The 18,763-nt window shown below is 56.4% G+C and overlaps 2 protein-coding genes across 3 annotated transcripts; one reads left to right on the forward strand and one right to left on the reverse strand.

Annotated features, from left to right (window-relative positions):
• Positions 1–871: 871 nt before the first annotated feature.
• On the reverse strand, positions 872–8,718 carry MTCH1 (mitochondrial carrier 1). Its single transcript, XM_065649320.1, has 12 exons — positions 8,464–8,718; positions 7,709–7,793; positions 7,099–7,205; positions 6,598–6,675; positions 6,233–6,290; positions 5,735–5,786; positions 5,309–5,368; positions 4,068–4,161; positions 3,673–3,720; positions 3,440–3,507; positions 2,675–2,750; positions 872–2,233 (listed from the first exon to the last, which is right to left on the reverse strand). Exons 1-12 carry the CDS (start codon positions 8,716–8,718, stop codon positions 2,159–2,161), a joined length of 1,056 nt encoding a protein of 351 aa, XP_065505392.1. The 3' UTR covers positions 872–2,158.
• Positions 8,719–9,313: 595 nt separating this feature from the next.
• On the forward strand, positions 9,314–17,531 carry FGD2 (FYVE, RhoGEF and PH domain containing 2). 2 transcript variants are annotated; one of them, XM_065649318.1, is made up of 17 exons: positions 9,314–9,533; positions 11,196–11,451; positions 12,103–12,183; positions 12,554–12,702; positions 13,098–13,254; positions 13,358–13,496; positions 14,043–14,101; positions 14,471–14,617; positions 14,983–15,075; positions 15,358–15,437; positions 15,515–15,545; positions 15,652–15,747; positions 15,943–16,068; positions 16,263–16,409; positions 16,698–16,841; positions 16,926–17,165; positions 17,244–17,531. In XM_065649318.1, the coding sequence occupies exons 1-16, from the start codon at positions 9,475–9,477 to the stop codon at positions 17,154–17,156; spliced, it is 1,995 nt and encodes a 664-aa protein (XP_065505390.1). In that variant the 5' UTR covers positions 9,314–9,474; the 3' UTR covers positions 17,157–17,165; positions 17,244–17,531. The 2 variants fall into 2 exon arrangements, with proteins under 2 accessions (XP_065505390.1, XP_065505391.1); XM_065649319.1 differs by having other exon boundaries at positions 16,968–17,165.
• The last annotated feature ends 1,232 nt before the right edge of the window (positions 17,532–18,763 follow it).

Below are 18,763 nucleotides of genomic sequence, written 5' to 3' on the forward strand. Positions count from 1 at the left end.
CTCTCCCGGAGGCGGTCGCTGCCGTTTCTCCCCCTGGCAGCTGGGAGCACACGAGGCCAAAGTCCCGGCAATCTCTGTTTTCCACCGAAGGCTGATAAACCGCGCGGAACTGCAGCAATCTCCACCCAGCCTGGGCTTGTGCAGGAGAGAGTCAATATTTAAACCCAGGTTTATTTCCTGGGCAGATAGGGGAGCGCTGGGGGTGTATGTGGGAGAAATCCCCAGCTCTGTCCCAGGCGCCGGACCCAAACCTCCCACTACACCCCTTCGTTTGTTCTCCTGAGCATGGATTTCACCCCAAATCCCCCCTCCTGCGGGAGTGAGGCCCTGTCCCCACCAGCTGTGCTACATGAGCACCAGCTGCAGGGCTGAGCTCCTGCTAACGAGGCAGCAATTTAAGGGCAGGGGTTAGCCAGCCAGGGTTTGGCTTGTGTCCTTGTCTGCTCCTGGTGCAGACACTGTCCCCACGGTGGGGATATCTCCAGTGAGGCATAGGACAAGAACCACAGTTAAAAACAGGAGGAGGTAAGGAAATATTCCATTACCCCATGAACGGCAGCTCCTGCTTCAAGCTGAGACTGTGAACTGAAAGCTTTGAAACCTGGTTTTGATTTAAGTTGACCAAAGCTATATTCAAGTGTTGTGTTTCCAGCAAAGTTTGTGGCTCCTAGTGAACTGGGCAGAAATTGGAGGCAGGATGCTTGCTCTGGTGCAGGTAAATTCCTTAGGTAAATTCCTCAAAGGAAATAGCACTTTTCACTGCAGTGGCTGCAGCTGGGCTGTGCATGGAGTGTTGGAGGTTTTACAGGCATGGGGTGGCCTTAATTTTGAGGGTAAAGGCACGTTTCTGAGCATGAAGTCTTCAAAAAAAAAAAAAAACAGCCAAGAGTTGTTGTTTTATACCTGTATTTTGAAGCATAGTTAAGTCCTCTTTGAAATAATCTCTGGTGTTAGGGAGCAGGGTCATGCATTATTTAACTTCTGTTAATTTAACACAAACTGGAAGGGGGGAAGACAGATGGGACCGACTTCACAACACCAACAGGAGCTGGGTGGGAACCAGCGGTGCCAGTGTGTACCAGTGCTGTCCTGCAGACCCCGGCTGGGAGGTGCGGATCAAACCCATCTGACGGTGAAAACCCCTGCGTGATGGCAGGCCAGGGTCCCCAGAGGACCAGAGTGGGATGCGACCCCAGTTCCTGCTGCAGCAGCACGTGGGAACCTGCTCCAGGACCCCAAAACCTCCTCCCAGGGAGTGCAGCAACATCTCTCTGTGCAAAACACTGCTTGATGGGGGAACCAAAGTGGGGGGGAAAAAAAAAATCTGCCTGGCTGCCATCACAGCACAGACTGGTGCAAAAATCTTCGTCTGGGGAGCTGAGGATAAATCCTGCCCTGCTGAGCTCTGCTATGCAGGGGCTAGCCAAGCTCCCATGTGCACGAGGAGCCCTCGACTCCTCGCAAGCCTTTGGCCAGCTCGAGGTTTATCCCTTTATTCCAGACCATCAGCCCCGTGAGGGGAACCCTTCTGTCCGTAGCTATCGGTAGGATGCTGCCGGGGTTCGGGAGCGAAGCCATGCCCATCTCTTTGGGACTGCGCTGCTCTTTGTGGTGGGACTCAGTTTCCCTTTGCTGTTTGATCCTGTGATTTCCCTTTCAGGCCTGTGGGAGGTGGGGTGCCCCCCAGTGTTCAGGAACCCTCAAAACCTTCAATATGGGTGGCAGGGTTGAGGCTGGTCAGCTGGCGGTGCCATCCCAGCGAGGTGACCTCAGATCTGCTGCTTCTGAGCTCTGGCAGAACAAAACCACCTTCTGTCCCCATAGCTTGGGGCTGGATCATTTAGTGCCTGGACATCATCTGGTTTTCTGGACCTCCTCAGTGATTCTAGAGCTACAACCTGGATCAAAGAGACAAGACAATGTCCTTCTGCTCTCTCTGACACACATCCCGGTCAAGACAGTCATGAGCATGGAGCTTTGGTCCAGCTCCAGCCTGAAGCCAGATGTCCAGAAGGCAATTTGTCACTGGCCTTGCTGGAGAGGAGGTGTCTTGCTCTGGCACCATGGATTTTTGGATCAAAAAGAAAAAAAATATATATCGAAACAAGCTTGGGGTTTCTAGAGGCGTCCAAGTTCATCAGCTCTCCCTGCTGAGGAGTCAGTCGATGGGGAAGCAGGAGGCTGGCACGGGCGCTCTGCGGAAGAGGAGGCTGGAGCCGCGGAACAGCTGCCCCTGAGGAGGAGAGAAGGGAGCACAGTGTCAGCGCAGCTGTCCTGCGTCACTGCAACACCAAAACCCAGCCGGAGACCTGCAGCTGGCTTTGCAGAGACCAACCTGTGCCCACCGCAAGGCCCCAGCACCCTGGAACAGAAATGAGGGGTTCAGCCCTGCGAGTGCTGGGGTTGGGCACTTCCCTGGGGTGACCGATGGAGAGGGCAGAGCCACCTTGCTTTGCTCTGGGCAATATGTCGGCCAAAAGTTCGCAGGCTGCGAGCTCAGGGTATGTAATGGGCAGACCAGTACTGCCATGCCTGGCACTGGTGCCAGAACCAGAAGGATGGAAACGGGCTCCAGAGCACATCAAAGACGCGACACAGGCACTTCTTGGGCATCGCTGGAGACCTCGGGATGGAGAAGAGGGAGCCCGGAGCTCTGCGTGTGCCCTGTGCTCACCTGAGCACTGAGATACCTCCAGCAATGGATCCAGGATGCGAACGCGGGAGCGTACGGGGGGAGGCCGGCGCGCAACCTGCATGGCAACGAGAGAGAGCTGAGCTGAGCCGGTCTGTGCAGATGTCACGTTATCCAGACAGGTAACACAAGAGCAGCGCTAAGTGTAAGTGAGGACACAGAAGCCGTGTCCACGCCGGGCTGAAGGCCAAATGACCAGCTCATTATTTACAATGCAACAGATCATGTAATTTAATTACCTCTGGAGTGTACAAACAAGGAGCGTCACCTGGATACATTAAGAGCCCAGGACTCCATGCTGTATCTACACCTTTGAGAGCCAGCAAATATCGAGATATTACACCAGTGGCTTGGATCCCACAAGCACAAATGCAGACTTTTGGCAGCAGTGGGACTGGGAAAGCCAGCTCGGTCCTGCCCCGTCCACACCCACCACAGCATCGCTCCCGTGTGCTGCTCCCCACAGCTGGCATGGTCCCTGTCAGCCCTTCTGCCTCCCATCTAGTTCGGATTTGACCACACCACCACAATTCTCCCTATTTCTCTCCACTTGAGCTTTTAGGCTGCTCCTGTCTGTGCCCTCTGATCTAAAATTATAAGCAACCTGGGACAGGAAACGAGCCAACTCTGCGAGGTGCCATCTAGTTTATGGTTCTGTACGAAAGCTTTACGATCTTTAGGAGAGGACTCAGACAACAAGGGGCTGGAAGGAAGGGAAAGCCTTAGATCTCTGTGTGACAGACATACCCACAGTTGTTCACTGCCATGAGATCGCCCACGAGAAGGAATGGGTACGTCAGCATGCTCACAGCGATCTGGAAGCACAGAAAACCGGTGTTCATCGCGTCAAAAAATCTAGTTCCAGCCTTTGCATGTTAGCAAAGTTATCTTTGAATATAAAGTACAGACCAGCTTTTGTCCCCAGACCATGAGTGCTCACCCCACAGCAGCAGGAAGAGAAATTACATTTTTCTACGTACCCCCATCACAAATTTTGTGTAGCTCCGGATCACCGATGCCTGGCTGAACTGGAAAGAGAAACCAAAGCGATTGTGGAGAAGCTGGATGACACCAGCCTGTCGCTGTCACTACATGACATCCCTCTGAGCCTGAGATGATGGGTGTGGGGCAGAAAGCAATGGTAACCATGCTGCATCTCAGCTGAGAATTGAGGAGAACATTTGCCATCAAACCCCATCCCCTACACTGCAGCTCAAATGCAGCCCTGAGCAGATGCGGCATCTTTAGCACTTTTACAGGGTTTTATCCCAGTGTCCCTTTGTATTAAATCAGCCACCAGCCTCCCATTAACTCCTTCTAGCTGCAGGCGTTCGGTACGAGCCCCCCAAACCCTCCACTGGGCGCTTCCACTCACGTTGTCGTCCACCGCGTAGGTGTTGATGAAGTGAGCCAGGAGATTGCAGCACCAGAGGAAGATGACGTCCCCCAGGACGTGAGGGACCAAACCGCTGCAACAGCAAAGAGGGGAGTGAGGTGTAAAAGGGTACCCATGCTGCATTCCGAGGTGCCCAGCCCTCCCTCACCCCCCGAAAATGCATCTTTACTTTGGGAAGAACTGAAGGGAAAAGGGGAGATTCTGGGGAAGAGCTCTCCTGGCCTTCAAACACAGTCCTGCATGTGCTGCCAGCGACTCTGGACAAGGGATGCTCTGGAGTAGGAAGTTTGGGATCTGTCGTTTGAGCACGACTCAGCCACGTCTCCTTGTTCTGCCCCAAATCTTGGTCCTGCTTGACTGCTGCAGATATGAGGGGCAGCAATATAAGTCCATCCCCTGAGAATCTTTATCTCCAGCCAGGGGCACACCCAGAGCGAGCGTGTGCCGCTGTTATTGCCACGTAGAGGTTATAATGCCGTGAGAAACAAGCGTAGTGCAATGATTTTTAGGAAGTGGATGCGTTTGGATGTGTTAGAAGAACTGCTGTAGTTTGGTCCTACAGATGCAGTTTGCGTTCCCCTCACAGATGTGTGATTTCCTAGTGGGGTTGTAGAGCACGTATAACTTCAGAGCCCTCCTGAGATGCTTCGGGTTGTGTTAAAGCCTCTCCTGTGAACTATTAGGTTTAATTAGGCCACTAACAGTGTTTATTTTACATGGAGGAAGAGAATGCAGTGGCTCCTTTCACGTTATTTCCTCAGGAGGCAGAGGAGAGGGAGGGGAGCCGGGCTGCCTGCTCCGGCCGTGCCCTGCGCACAGGGAACATCCCGGAGGAATCTGTATTTAACGGAGGAGATTTGGGGCTGCGCAGCTCAGCAGAGAAGCTGTGGGCTGCAAAAGGAGGATGCGGTGACACTCAGTTGATGGGGTCTCTGCAGGCCCCTGGCCCTTTCCCCTCAGGGAAGGACAGGGTGAGACCTCCTGTTATTGTTGGTCACCTCTTGATGAGCTCATGTTTCACCTGGAGGCCCAAATTTTGTGATTGCGCAGCTGAAGGCATCCAGCTTCATAATCCCTCCTGAAATTTTGGAGCTGCCTTTATTATTATTTATTATTCGGAAGGGTAAGCCCAGTGCGACTCTGAGGCCGGCAGAGCAGCATGGAGAGTGATCAGCGCCTTTGGATGACGGGAGAAAGTATCGAAACAACAACTCACGTACACAAAGAATCCCAGGATCCCCTCTTCCTTAAATATCCTGCCGATGGCACTGAACACGCCGCTGCAAGAAAGAACAGGAGCTGTACACATGCAGGGGTCACTCCATCTCCATCCCATGGGGCTCTGCAGCCCCTAGCTGTCGTGCCAGTGATGCAGCGGGCAGCTCCATCCTGCTCCTTCCCTTCAACCCACGAAGGAGGGTCGTGCCTGCACTCTGCTAGTCTGCAAAAACACCTGGGGCAACACTCAGCTCACTGATAACTGTTTAAATGCTAAAGCTAGAAGAGCTCTGCTTGGCTTTGTGTGAATGGATACATCTACCGCAACCGTGACACACAAAAAAGGTTTGATTAGGCTGATTCTCAGCCCAAGGACCCTGTCCCGGCTCTGGGAACTTGCCAAACCCTTCTGAGCTGCGGCAACTCACCTGTATTTGACTTCCCGGCCCACAAACTGGACCATGCAGCGCATGGAGATCACTAGGAGGAAAGAAACACAGGGCTGGCAAAGAAACAAATCCAGTTTGGGTTGTAACAGAGGCAAAGGAAAACCCAACCTGTTGCTTCTGCCCTCCCTCCCCTCAACTGGCTTCATCTCCAGCTCCTCTGTGTGGTCCTTATCACTGTGAGACTCATTAGGAAATGGTGCCCTTCCCTAGTTTGTATGGGATGGGAAGGATTTCTGGCCCTAATCCCAGCGGGATCTCTAGGACAAGCTCTGAATGAATGGGAAGAGAGCACTGCTTGGCTGGGTTGGTCCCCAAGGCCACCCCAAACATCAGCCTTCCCAAGCAACCTCGCAGCCCTGCGTCTGTTCTGCAGCTTTGTACAAAACTGTTTCTGATAGAGAAGTGCATCGAGTAAATGGCGGTTTTGGGGTGATCCTCAGTCCGGAGGCAGCTGCCAGGCAGCGGGACAGGACTCACCGTGCAGCGGGTGTGAGACAAGCCGGGACACGCACTGCATCATCATCTCGTGAGAGGTCTGGGGAGAAGAAAACCGCAGCTGGATGAAAAGCTGCAGCGCACCACCCGCGCAGGTCAGGCCCCTTCCCTCCGTGCAGTGACACCCATCGCGGGTCCCTCTTTTGAAATCTGTTGCTCGTGGTAAACCTCTATTCCTACAAAATATTTCATAGCTGGACACAGAGTGGCTACTAAATACACAGCCTTTTCACCCAGAGCTTCTCTCCAAGTAATTTCACCTATAGTTTAAGCTTCCTTTGCTCCCCAGGCACATCCCCAATGTGATCTCCCTGACCACTCGTTAATTTGCAATATCCACTTTTCACCTCTTTCACCACTTTCCTAAGGGAGGTCTTCACATCATCCTTGTTAGAAACATGCTCCATGTCTTCCAGCGGAAAGGCCTGAGTGGAGAGAGAAGAAACACGGTCAAAAGTGGTGGAGATGCCGACCTACAAACCCTCAGTGTCTGAGGACAGGAGGAAACCACGAGCAGTTGCATTTGAGATAGGAGAAGAAAAACGGGCAAGAAGGAACACAGGAGAAGTAAGAAAGGCAAGTAAAACAGAGGAAGAGATGGGTTATGAAACTGCTTACAGAAGATAAAAGTGACTGTTCAAATTAAATTTAAATTGTTTAAAAAATAAGTTCTAGGGATACGAGCACTGTTCTCCTCCTGTCCTGGAGGAGAATTCAAAGCCCTTAGGAGATGGAGAGAGATGACGGGCAAATTATTCCTCCACGTGCAGCCATGGCTCCCGGGCTCCGCTGTGGTAGTACCGGCTGACCCAGCAAACTGATTTATGGAGAGAGAAGCTGACCTTTACCTTCTTCACGCTCCCCCTGGTGATGGTTGATAAAGTGCTTGAGATGAGGCGAGGAGTAAGGCCACGGAAGAGGCCTCTCTTCCCATCCACCTCCACAATGTGTCTGGCTGGGGAAGAAAAAAACAGGCTGCCATCAGTGGGGAACCGGCCGAGCGCCCCAAACACCTCCAGCATTCAGCCGAAACCACACCGGAGCTCAGTGCCGCACGGCAGCCGCTCTGCGGTCCCACCGTAAGTGATTTATTAGAACAGTCCTAAATAAATTTCATATAGGATGCAAAGAATCCTTAAGTATTCCCTGTCGCATCTAATCTGGAAGGATAGATGAGAGGAAACAGCCTCTCCAACACATGCAAAACCCTCCACCAACAAACCCACAGCACCCAAACCCACCCCACCCCGGCCCCTCTGCTGTGGGGCAAACCCAGAGCAACCGGCGCCAGGACCACCACCTCCTTGTCCCCAACAAACAGGTAGGTAAATCTGATAGCTTTGCAACTAGTTGTAGCGGTTTATGTCTCGTGGGATGAGCGCAGGAGCACTGCTGGAGGTCGGCTTGGCTGGCCTGGAAGCTCCTGGCCCCCGTTTTTGGGCTGGGACGGTCGCTCACCGTAGGTGAAGAAGCCGGGCAGGTACAGGACTCTCCTTCCCAGCACGTTTCTGCCGACGGTTGGAGGTAGCGGCTCGTGCCCGACCTGCAAGAGAAACCTGGTAAGCAAGTCCCTGCCCACATCCTCGCATCCCTATAGGGGTCCCTGTTACAGAGGGGTTCTCAGGATGCCCGTTCTATAGGGGTTTCCCATCCCTCATCATATAGAGTCCCTATTGCACAGGGTATCCCCATCCCTCCCATCCTCTGGGGCTCCCCACTCTACAGGGTGTCCCTGTCCCTGTTATAAAGGACTCCCCATTGTACAGGGGTGCTCATCCCTCCATTATATAGGATTTCCTATTCTATAGGGGGTCCTTGTTGTAGCGGGTATCCTCATCCTCCTATAGATTTCCCTGTTTTTACAGCTGCCTTCGCCCTCCCGGTTATACCATTATGGAGAGTAACTTCACCCCCTGTTATATACGGGGGTTCTTGTTGCATGGGGGTCTTCATTGCCTCATTATATAGGGGTGTCCCCTCATTATATAGGGGTGTCCCCCCCATTATACAGGTGACCCCATTGTGTCCCGTTATAAACAGGTGGGGCTGTACATACAGCGATTCCCGGCTCAGAGAGGCCTTTATAGGGGCACTATATAGGTGTCCCACTCCCTCCATGGTACTGGGGCCCCGATCCCCCGTTATTCACAGGATTCCCGTCCCTCCCTCCCTCCCTCCCTCTCCGCCCCCCCCACCCCCCGGCGGCCCCAGACCTGGATGAGCAGCTTGACGTAGAGCAGCGGGTGGCTGGCGGCGGTGAGCCCGGCTCCCAGCACCACGAACAGCCCCTCGGTGCCCTCGGCCCGGGCCGCCCGCCCCCCCGGGGCCGCCGCCGCCTCCCGCCCCGCGGCACCGCCAGGGGGCGCCCGCGCCGCCGGGGGCAGCGGCGCCTCCGCCGCCATGGCCCCGCCGCCACTGCGCATGCGCCGCCCGCAGGCGCCGTGCGCCACCGCGCTGGGCGGAACCATCGCGTGAAGGGCGGGAGGGGGGGACGCGGGCGGAACCATTGTGGGAGGGGGGTTGGAGGCGCGGTGTGAGGGAGGGGTCGAGGCGGCCATGGCAGCGCCAGGCCGAGGCCGGGACGGGCAGGCGGGCAGGCAGCGACGTGGGGCCGGGCCCTGGGCTCTGCTTGCCCGAGGGCTCTCCTCAGAGGGTCGGCTGCAGCAGGACGCGCCCGAGGGCCGGGCTGTGGGGCCTGCAGGGCTGGTGAGGGCCTGGCCTGTCCCTCCCGCCATCACCGCAGGGCCTTCCCAGCCCTGTCACGGCCCTGGGAGCACCGGGACCAGGCCCTGAGGGGACTCCGGGCTCAGCACACCCCGCTGCAAGGCTCCCACACACCCCTCCTGCCACAGGCACCCTTGGTTGTGCTGTTGCTTGGAGCATGTGGCAAATTCCCCCCAAATGAGGGCAAATCCCCCCTGAAACGTGAACAAATACCCTCCCCCTCCCCCCCCCCCCCCCCCCATTTGAACAAATTCCCAGCGTTTTCTCAGCATTTTTTCTCCTTGCAACTTGCTGAGCTTCCTCTTTCCTTTCCCACTTGAGGCCAACCTAGAGACAAGCTCTCCTGCTGCAGAAAGGACAGCCGATGGTCCTCACCTCGTGCAAATCCTCATCCCCAGACACCATCCCAGGCCCCAGAAACACCTTGAAGCAGAGAGGGGAGAGAAGAAGGACCCGCAGCCATCAGCACCCACCCCTGCAGCTCCTGTGCACCCAGGTCCATGGAGGGGGAGGCCAAGAATCAACGCGGCGTGTGGGACCTGGTGGCTGCGTTTGAAAGGTGCTGGTAAGGGGGGAGCGTCCTGGGTGCTGTGGGTGCGTCAGGCTCCATGTGGTGTGGGTTTTGGAAGGAAGAAACCTGCCGTGGAGGTGGTTTGGAGGTTGAGGAGAAGGTGACAAGGCGATTTGGTGTTCTTGAGCACTTGGGTTGTCCCGCTGTCTTTCTTCTGCCAATAGAACAGGCTTCTGGTCATGAACAGAAGCCTGAAAACCTCAGCGGGATGTGACTGACTTTGGAGGTTTCTGTGCCTGGCTCAGGGTTGGGTTGTGGCTTGTTTGTTCCCTCCGTGCCTTTGTAGGCAGGCTGGCTAGTGGATGCTTTTTCCCTGCTGCTGGGGAAAAGGAGTTCAGTTTGCAAATGTGTAGGCAGGGGTCTTCACTAGGAATTAACTGCTTGAGCGTCTGGGAGGATCCGAGCTCCAAGCACCAGCTACAGGCTACCCAGTTGTTTGCAGTGATGTGGCTCCTAGGAAAAGGAAGGAAAAGAATTGCGTTAAGGGGGAGACTGAGTTCCTTGGGCTGCATCACAGCTCCATAAAACAGCATCTTCACTTGGAGCATGAGCTGGGACCCGCAGAGAATATGATCGCTCTGATCTGCCTTGGCCCTGGTGAAGAAGTAATTCTGAGGTTTGGGGTGAGTCTGGGCGGTTGGGCAGATGAGTTTTGCAGCGCTTCCTAAAGAGGCACGAGATTTCCTTCTGCCCTAGGAGCTTCTCCTGCATCTCCACTGCACACTTTGCCCTAGGACTTTGTACTCTGGGTGGCTCCGGAGCCACCTAGTTGTCCCCATGGTCCCACAGTTGAAATTTGGCCTGTGATATTGTTGCCTTAAAACTGTTTACAGCATTTGATCTGCTTCCATTTCCCCACTGCGTTGTGTTTGTTGTTTATCGTGAAGCGGGAGTTTGATTTAGAGGAAATAAAAGTGACTTAATGACTTTCGGAGGAAGCTGAGGAACCTGGAAGTTTAGCCCAAGTCAGCACATATAGAAAGAGAGAAGTTTCCGGTCAGATCTCAGCAGTGGGGTTAAGCTGGCAGTGGATGTCTTCCCAGTTTCTACTCAGAGCCATTTACCCCAGGGACCAGCTCTTGAGTGACAACTCGCTGTCATCTTCATGGCCTGTGCCCTGTGGGCTTCTCCCCTGTCCCTGCTCTGGATCCATTTTCCTTGTCTTTGCCAGAAAAGGGAAGAGAGAAAACCACCAAAAAATTCTACTCCTCTGCAAAACGACCTACACAAACCCTCTCTTTGGCTGACAGTTCTGGGCTGTTTGGCTTTTAAAGCCTCATGCCCGAGGCCGCTGGCTCCCTGCTTTGGCTCTGTGGTGACCGCAGGCGGAAAGCCAGAGCTGTGCCAGTGCCACAGAAGGAAATAAATGCCTGTGGGTGGGATAAGCGGCAGAGCCATGCTTTTCTAGAGTGGCACGGCGATGCACCGCATCAACAGGAGGCACTGGAGGAGAGGGGCTGGATCCTGCCCACCCTGGGAGGAGGTGCGGGCTCTCAACGCCCAGGCTGTAGCAGAGCAAAGCAGCATCAGCACTGGGGGCTGCTGCGTGTCATCGCCTTCGCTCGAGGATAGTGGCTTTAACATGGGTCTGGGTGGGCTGTGCTGCGCTGGGGGAATGGGTGAGCGATCGCACTGATTCCCCCATGGCAGGGCTGGGAAATTTCCTTGGAGGGACAAGCAGGATCCTCATGGCCAGGCTGCTCCTGCAACCAGTCAGCCCCACCAGCTTCCAGTATCCCCCAGCAGCCTCTTCCAGATGGCTGCCAGGCACCAAGCGGAGCATGAGAAGGAGGAACAGCAGGCTCAGCGGAGGCTCAGCTTCAAATGCCTCCGTTCTTTCCAACGCAAGATCAGCGAGGGCAGCTGGAGGAGGTGGCAGGAGCCAGGGCTCAAGCCTGGCAGCAAGGTGAGTGCTGGAGGTGGCTCAGGCGAGCCTGGTGGGTGTGAGTCTTGTGGGCTGGATCAGAGCTGAGATCTCTGCTGGCTCCGCGCAAGTCCCTGCCCTGCAAGAGCTGGCATGTGGGGTGACAGAGAATTGGCCCCTTCCCTGGTGCTTTGGGCACAAATTCCCTGTAGTCGATAGCTCCAAGCAGACTTTGTCTCTTCCAGCTCTGACATAACTATGCCTCAGGGGTCAGAGGCATGGGTGGGCCCAGCCAGGTCCATCCCAGGGTGTCCCTGGGGCTGCGTTACCCTTTGCTGACGCGTTTCTGTAGGACTGAGTTTAATTTCTTGGTGCAGCTGCAGACCGTGGGGTTAACGCACTAATCCTGCCCCTCCTTGGGATCACCAGCCCTGTATTGTTCCAAGAGAAATGTGCACAGAAAAGAGAGTGACCTAGGAGGACAGGAGCTAGTCTTCTCCACAGCCCAAAAATGCTCTGTTTTAACTCTCATTTTTTCCATGTGTTTCATTGAGGTCCTTCTTTTGCCCTCATCTGGAGCGAGTTCCAGTTTGCTGTGAGCTGGGAACACTGGGGAGCAGAGCTGCATCCCCTCGGGCTGGTGGGCAAAGATTGCATTGCAGCCCACGAGACTGAGCCCTTCTCCCCGTGCAGGAACCAGAGGAAAAAAGAATTGCTCTGGAGCTGCTGGAGACAGAGCAGGCTTACGTCAACCGCCTCCACCTTCTCGACCAGGTGCGACGGGGAGCACAGGGACCTATGCGAGTTTGGGGAGTGGTAGCCCTGCTGCCATCTGTCCCCACCAGCACAGCTCGGCCACTCCATGCTGACAAACCGGGCAGGACCATGGCACAGCCACACGCTCACCCGTTGTCCTGGGCAGGGCTTGGACCCTGTGGCAGTGCCCAGGCTCAGCTCAGGGTCCGCACAGGCCCGGGACTGTTCTCTGAAGGTTTTAGGATGAAGCTGTAAAGATAAGAGCCAGGCCGGGCTGCTGGGCTTCATGGCCAGAGAATGCCCTGGGCAACGTGCCAGTCTCAGGGAGCGAACGGGATCCTCAAGCCTTTTCCTGACCCTTTTTATTCACTCTTTTTTTTTCTTCTAGATATTCTATACGGAGCTGATGAAAGAAGCCAAAAATGGGAAAACAGTCCCGGAGGAGGTGGTAAAAATGATCTTCTCCAACATCTCCTCCATCTACCAGTTCCACGCCAAGTTCTTCCTGCCAGAGCTGCAGAAACGCATGGATGACTGGTGAGCTCGGGAGGGGAGGGCAGGATGCCTGGGGTGCTTTGCCAGAATGGGGGAGCGGTGGTGAATTTGATCACCCATCAAGACCAGAGAGCTCAGCCTGGTCAGCTCCAAACATCTTTGCGCTGGAAAACACTTTCTTAAAACACTCCAGCCCGGATTGGGGTATTTTGGACAAGGTGGGTGATATCTCAGGTGGTTTAGGGGCATGCTCAGGATGACTGCAAGCTGGGGACATTCCTGTTCTGGAAAGTGGGAAGTTGTGCAGGGACGTAGCAGGTTGCAGTGGTAAAAATCTCTGTCCCCCACTGTGCACAAGCTGTCCCTTTGCTTTATCCCTCTCTGTCTGTCTGCCTGTGGGACTGAGGAAACTGCTGGTCTGCGGTTCCCTCCCACAGGAGCTGCAACCCGCGCATCGGGGATGTGATCCAGAAGCTTGCGCCATTCCTCAAGATGTACGGCGAATACGTAAAGAACTTCGACAAGGCTGTTGAGCTCATCACAGTCTGGTCAGAGAAATCGCCACCTTTCCAGGAGCTCGTTGCTGACATCCAGGTCAGGGTGGGGGATGGCAGCAGCACTCCCCAAAATCTCCCTGTGAGGGGGAAGCAGTGGGAGCTGCCGTGGTCACTGTTTCTCCCTCTGTGTCTCTCCCCAGAAGAGGAAGGTCTGCGCTAACCTAACGCTGCAGCACCACATGCTGGAACCTGTGCAGAGGATCCCGCGCTACGAACTCCTCCTGAAAGATTATGTCCAAAAACTACCCCCTGAGTCCCCGGACCGGGACGATGCAGAGAGTAAGAGCTCTGAGTGGTTGTGGGGACTGGGGGATGGGTTTGGGGAGGAAATTTCAGCCCCTGATGATGTACACGGCTATCAAGATACCTGGGTTCTCTCACCAGCTGCCCTGTGCCCTCGGATAAACCTCTTGGACTGACCCTTTTCCAGCAGGGAGAGGGATTAATCTGCCTTTGCAGGGTCTGTGGAGGTCAGCAGGGAGGTGGGAGGTGGTTCAAGATAAGGATGGTCCCTCCAGAGCATCCCCCAGGGAGACCTGCAGTGACCGAGGGAGCTGTCAGATCCCCACGGGTCCCAGCAGCTCCCAGTAGCTCCCAGTCCCGCTGGAATGGAGCAATAAAGGAGTCGGCTGGCTGTCCCTCTGTCCCCACAAGGGCCCGACTGTGTCAAACACTTGTGCAGTGTTCGGGGCCATTCGGGTTGTGTCCAGGGGAGGGCAGCAGCCACCGCGCAAGTGGCTTCCTCGTGGGAGAAAACCCCTGGGTCTGTCACCCACAGCTCCCAGGCAAGTCTTTAACTCTCCTCTGTTTCTCTTCCCGTTGTAGAGGCTCTGGAGATGATTTTTCTGGTGGCCAAGCACTCAAACGCAGCTATCGCTGAGATGGTGAGTGCCTGTCCCACCTGGCAGTGCTTTGCAGCTCCTGGCACTGGGATTTGCTAGATTTCGGTGGAGCACAGCCCTACCCTGAATGGGACAGGAGCTGTGTGTGTTCCACAGAGGTTAGACCCTGCTCTTGATGCCTTATCGCATCTCCCCAAGCCTGGGGAAGTCATGTCTGCAACATCAGCCGTGATATGACGGGCTGTTCGAGGCTGGGAGCCGCTCTGGGAGTTCAGTGCGGGGTGAGGGAGATGTGCCACCTCTCCCAGAACTCAGCAGCTGGCCTGGGAGGTGGGGACAGAGGGGACCCAGGGGTGATGAGGTGGTGGCTGCTCAGGTGCCCACAGAAATGGGTCCCTCTGCCTCTCCCAGGAAAGGCTGCAGAACCTCTGGGCCATCTATCAGCGCCTGGGCCTGGAGGATGACATTGTGGATCCCTCCAACGAGCTGATCAAGGAGGGGCCCGTCCAAAAAATCTCCACCCGCAACAACAGCACGTCGGAGAAGTACCTGTTCCTGGTGGGAACTTGGGGGATGGAGCGGGGAGCAGGTGGAGTGGGAATGGGGAGAGGAGCAGTGCGGCCTGGCTGGGCAGTTGCTGCGTCACCTCTGCACGGTGGGGACAAATTCAGAGCTGGGGGGGTTTGACCCCCGCCCAGTGCAGGGCACCTTGTACAGGACGTGGTTGGGGACCTGCTGATTGAGGGATGCCATGCTCCCAGAGTGTGTCCCTTTGCAAGGTGGAGCAGAAGTAGTCGCTTTTTAGGCTGAATTCTTCCCAAGGAGCAGCTCAGCCCCCTGGGAGGGGTAAAGGATCCCAGGGATCCCCATGGCTGTGAGCAGGCAGGTTCTGGGCTCCAACCAGCCTTCTTCCCCCCCACCAGTTCAACAACATGCTGCTGTACTGTGCGCCCAAGGTCATCCAGGTGGGCGCTGAGTTCCAGGTCCACCTCCGCATCGACGTGGACGGCATGAAGGTCAGACAGGCACTGTGTCTTTGTGCTTCCCCCAGCCCCTGGCTCCTCCAAAACACACCTGCTTTGGGGTGTAACGTGGCTTCTGCCCCCCACTTTGAGGAGCTGGAGCCAGGGGTAGCTTCGTGGGTGAGGAGAACTGGTTGATCCTGTGAAATCTTGTGCACATTGGGTTTGAGGGGCTGAAGGGTTTGTGCCCGAGGGAAGTCTCTGTCCCCCACTTCATGGAGGAAAGCGCTGGAAGTGGGTTCAGCTGCTCCACATCCTCTCTTTGGTCTCTCTCAGGTGCGGGAGCTGAAGGACACGCAGTTCCCTCACACTTTCCTGGTCTCGGGGAAGCAGCGGACGCTGGAGCTGCAAGCCAGGTGAGGCGGAGGGTGAGGGTCCTGCAGACCTTCAGGGAGGAAGGACAACAGCTTTACATCTCCCTTTTTGTACCCAGGTCCGGGGAGGAGATGAGCGCCTGGATCAAGGTACCATTGAGTGCTGGGAGAGGCAGCACATCTTGCTCAGCCCAGCTGGGTGCCCTGTGACGGGGCAGCCCCCCCAACCACCTCCCAGCCCTACCTTCCCCTCCAGGCCTTCCAAGATGCCATTGCCAGGAAGGAGAAGAGGAGCGAGACCTTTAAGACAGCAGCAGTACATGGGCTGGAGACGGGCACCCCTGCACTGAAAGTAACTCCCCAGCCTCCCCATGCCCCGGGCACACCCCTGCACAGCAGCTCAGGGGATCCTGCCTTGCTGTGCCTCAGTTTCCCCAGCTGAACAGAGCTTGGGGAAGGCTGAGGAGGGGAAGGGGTGAGAGCAGAGGGGCTGGGACCACCAGGACCACAGTCAGCTGGCCCCAGTGATGCTATCTCCCATCCCCAGACAGAGGAGCTGGGCCGCCGAGCTCCACAGTGGGTGCGGGACAACCTGGTGACCATGTGCATGCGCTGCAAGGAGCCTTTCAACCCCATCATGCGCCGGAGACACCATTGTCGAGCTTGTGGATATGTGAGTTGCCTCGTCCCCTCTCTCTTCCCTCTGTCCTGGCCTGCTTGGGTGGCTGCTGAGGCAGGAGCTCATCTGTCCTACACCTTGTACCCCCTTTCCTGGGCTCCTCTTGCTCCTCAGCTCCCCACAGAGTTGTCCCTGGGATCCCCCAGCCCTGCCCCAGTGTCACCAGTGTCCCTGGCTGGTGGTTGTAGGTGGTGTGCGCTCGCTGCTCAGACTACAAGGCCGAGCTGCAGTATGACGGGAACCGCCTGAACCGCGTGTGCCAGGTGTGTTACGTCTTCCTGACAGGCCACGTGGCACTCGAGGAGCGGGACAAGAAACACAAGGGCATTCTGGAGGTGAGCACTGCCCATCTGCCCCTGGAGACATCCCAGGCCAGGCTGGACGGGGCTCTGAGCAACGTGAGCTGGTGAAGATGTCTCTGCTCATGGCACTGGGCACTGGGGGAGCTGGGAAGGTCCCTTCAACCCAAACTGTTCTGTGATTCTGTGACCGCCCCTCACCCATCCCTAGTTTGAGGGGTTTTGTGGAGCAGGCAGGGAATTCCTGGGGATGTGACCCTCACTCAGTGCCCTTTCTGCCTCCTGCACACAGTGTTCAGGGATTTCTTTGCTGGTTTTTGGCAGAAAGAAGCCGGAGAGGTATCAAGCAGGAGTTTGCTGTGCAGTTCCCTGCAGCTGCTGGACAAGAACGGCAAGGGGGGCACACGGGGCTGGTTTGTGATCCCGCAGGATGATCCCCTCGTGCTTTACATCTACGCAGCCCCCCAGGTAAGGCCAAGCTCAGCTCCATCTGCAAGGGACAGCCTGGTGTGCCCGTCCCTTGCCTCCCACTGCTGTCCCCGTTCTTGGCAGGACGTCCGCGCCCACACCTCCATCCCGCTGCTGGGCTACCAGGTGAGGGACCTGCCGCAGGGCGACTCTCGCCACCTCTTCCAGCTGGCGCAGTCCCAGCAGGTTTACACCTTTGTGGCTGACACGGAGGAGCTGAAGCGGCGCTGGATGAGCGCCATGGCACGTTCTGCCGCGGGGATCACGTGCGCAGAGGAGGAAGAGGATGCAGATTCCTGCGATGAAGCAGAATGAGGCTACCTGGTGGGTCAAATCTCCCCCGGCCCATCCTGCTCACGGCCACCCCAACTTCTCTACATCTTGTTTTTTCGTCACAAAAAGGGCAAGGAAGGGGTACATTTGCCACCGCATGGATAAGCCTGGCCTCCTCTTTTCCTCCGTCCCTGCTCTCTGCACTGGATGGGGGTGATGGAGGTGCCAGAATGGGAGGGGAAGGAGGGCCAGGGGGTTTTGGGAAGCCTGCACCCCGCTGTGCCCTGCCGCCGGCTGCCGCTCGAGGGCAGCAACACCTCAGCCTTCCCGAGCCTGGCTGGGCGGTGGATGGTGCAGAGGGATGCTCAGTGTTGTGAAAACATCTGTGGAATTGGATTTGCAGTGATAAATCCTCTTTGAAACCCCCGTGTGCAGTCCAAGGAGCATTTTTTTGGGGGTTGTATTTTCCGGAGCACGCCGTGGGATTGTCATCGGGACCCCACATCCCCTAATCCATTACCAGCCTCCATCTGACACCCCATAGGGACCCAGCTTGTCACTCACCCAGCTCAGGGACACTAGCCCTGGATATAGGGTGTCCGTGTCCCAACCTGTCACCGCTGCTGGCCTCACGCTGCTGCAGTCCCGTGGTGTGGGGGTACCCCGACCCACAGCCACCCCCAGCCTGTGTCCCTATGCCAGCCTGCACTCCTGCCCGCCCCGTCCTGCCCACAAGCACCTTCCACCCTTGTACCTCTCTCAGTCACCCTTTTCCCAGGGAGGGGACACTCGGGGACAAGGCTGGGTCCGTACCTGGTGTTGGTGCAGGGCACTGGGAGATGCTGCAGCCTCACATTTTTCTCTCCACATCCTGTAACTCCTCAAAAATGTTGCCCAGGCAGAAGATGCCACTTCAGAGCCTGCCAGGGGCTAAATGGGATGGGGGAGCCCTGAGCTGGGGAGCCCGGCAGGCAGGGAGGGCTCCAGCCCAGCAGCCTCAGGCTGAGCCCAGGGGTGTCACGGGTCTAAATGAGCGGGAAGGGAAGTGAGTTGGGGCCAAATACTGCAAATGGGGACAGCACTGCGGGAAGGGATGGGGAGTAAAGATGAGCCACAGCCTTTGTCACTTCGGGGCGCCAGGAGAAACCTGTGAGCATTGTCCTGCTTCTGACCTACCCAGCTCAGCCCAGGGAAGGATAAACCCTGGTGGCTTTACCTTCTCCAACGTAAGAAAATCATCAAGGAACGGGGAGAGGAGCTGGGGGTGTGGGGCAGAGCTTTGCCAAAGCAACTGCCCCTCGGAGTGTCACCCAGCATGGGGCTGAGCCCAGAGGCAAACAGCATCACCCCAAAACCACCCTCACCTCCCACTAGCCACTCCTGTGCAGGGGAACCCCCAGCACCCCTGGAAAGGAGGTGCTGGAGGGAAGGAGCGGGCCGGGGAAGCCCGTGGGGCTGGCAGGTTCTGCGCAGCGGCTGCCTGCCTCGGTGTCACCCTGTGTCACCGAGGAACAAAACACGCCCGGAGCAGGAGCTGCCAGTCAGCTCATGAATGGGCCTAAGAATAGATTTCCTGTTTACTGAACAAAGAATGGCTCCTGGGGCAGAGGGCACCTGGGTGCTATTTTTACCAGCTCCTGCCCACCCCC

This window comes from Caloenas nicobarica, chromosome 21 (genome assembly GCF_036013445.1).
Source record: "Caloenas nicobarica isolate bCalNic1 chromosome 21, bCalNic1.hap1, whole genome shotgun sequence".
Lineage (NCBI taxonomy): Eukaryota > Metazoa > Chordata > Aves > Columbiformes > Columbidae > Caloenas > Caloenas nicobarica.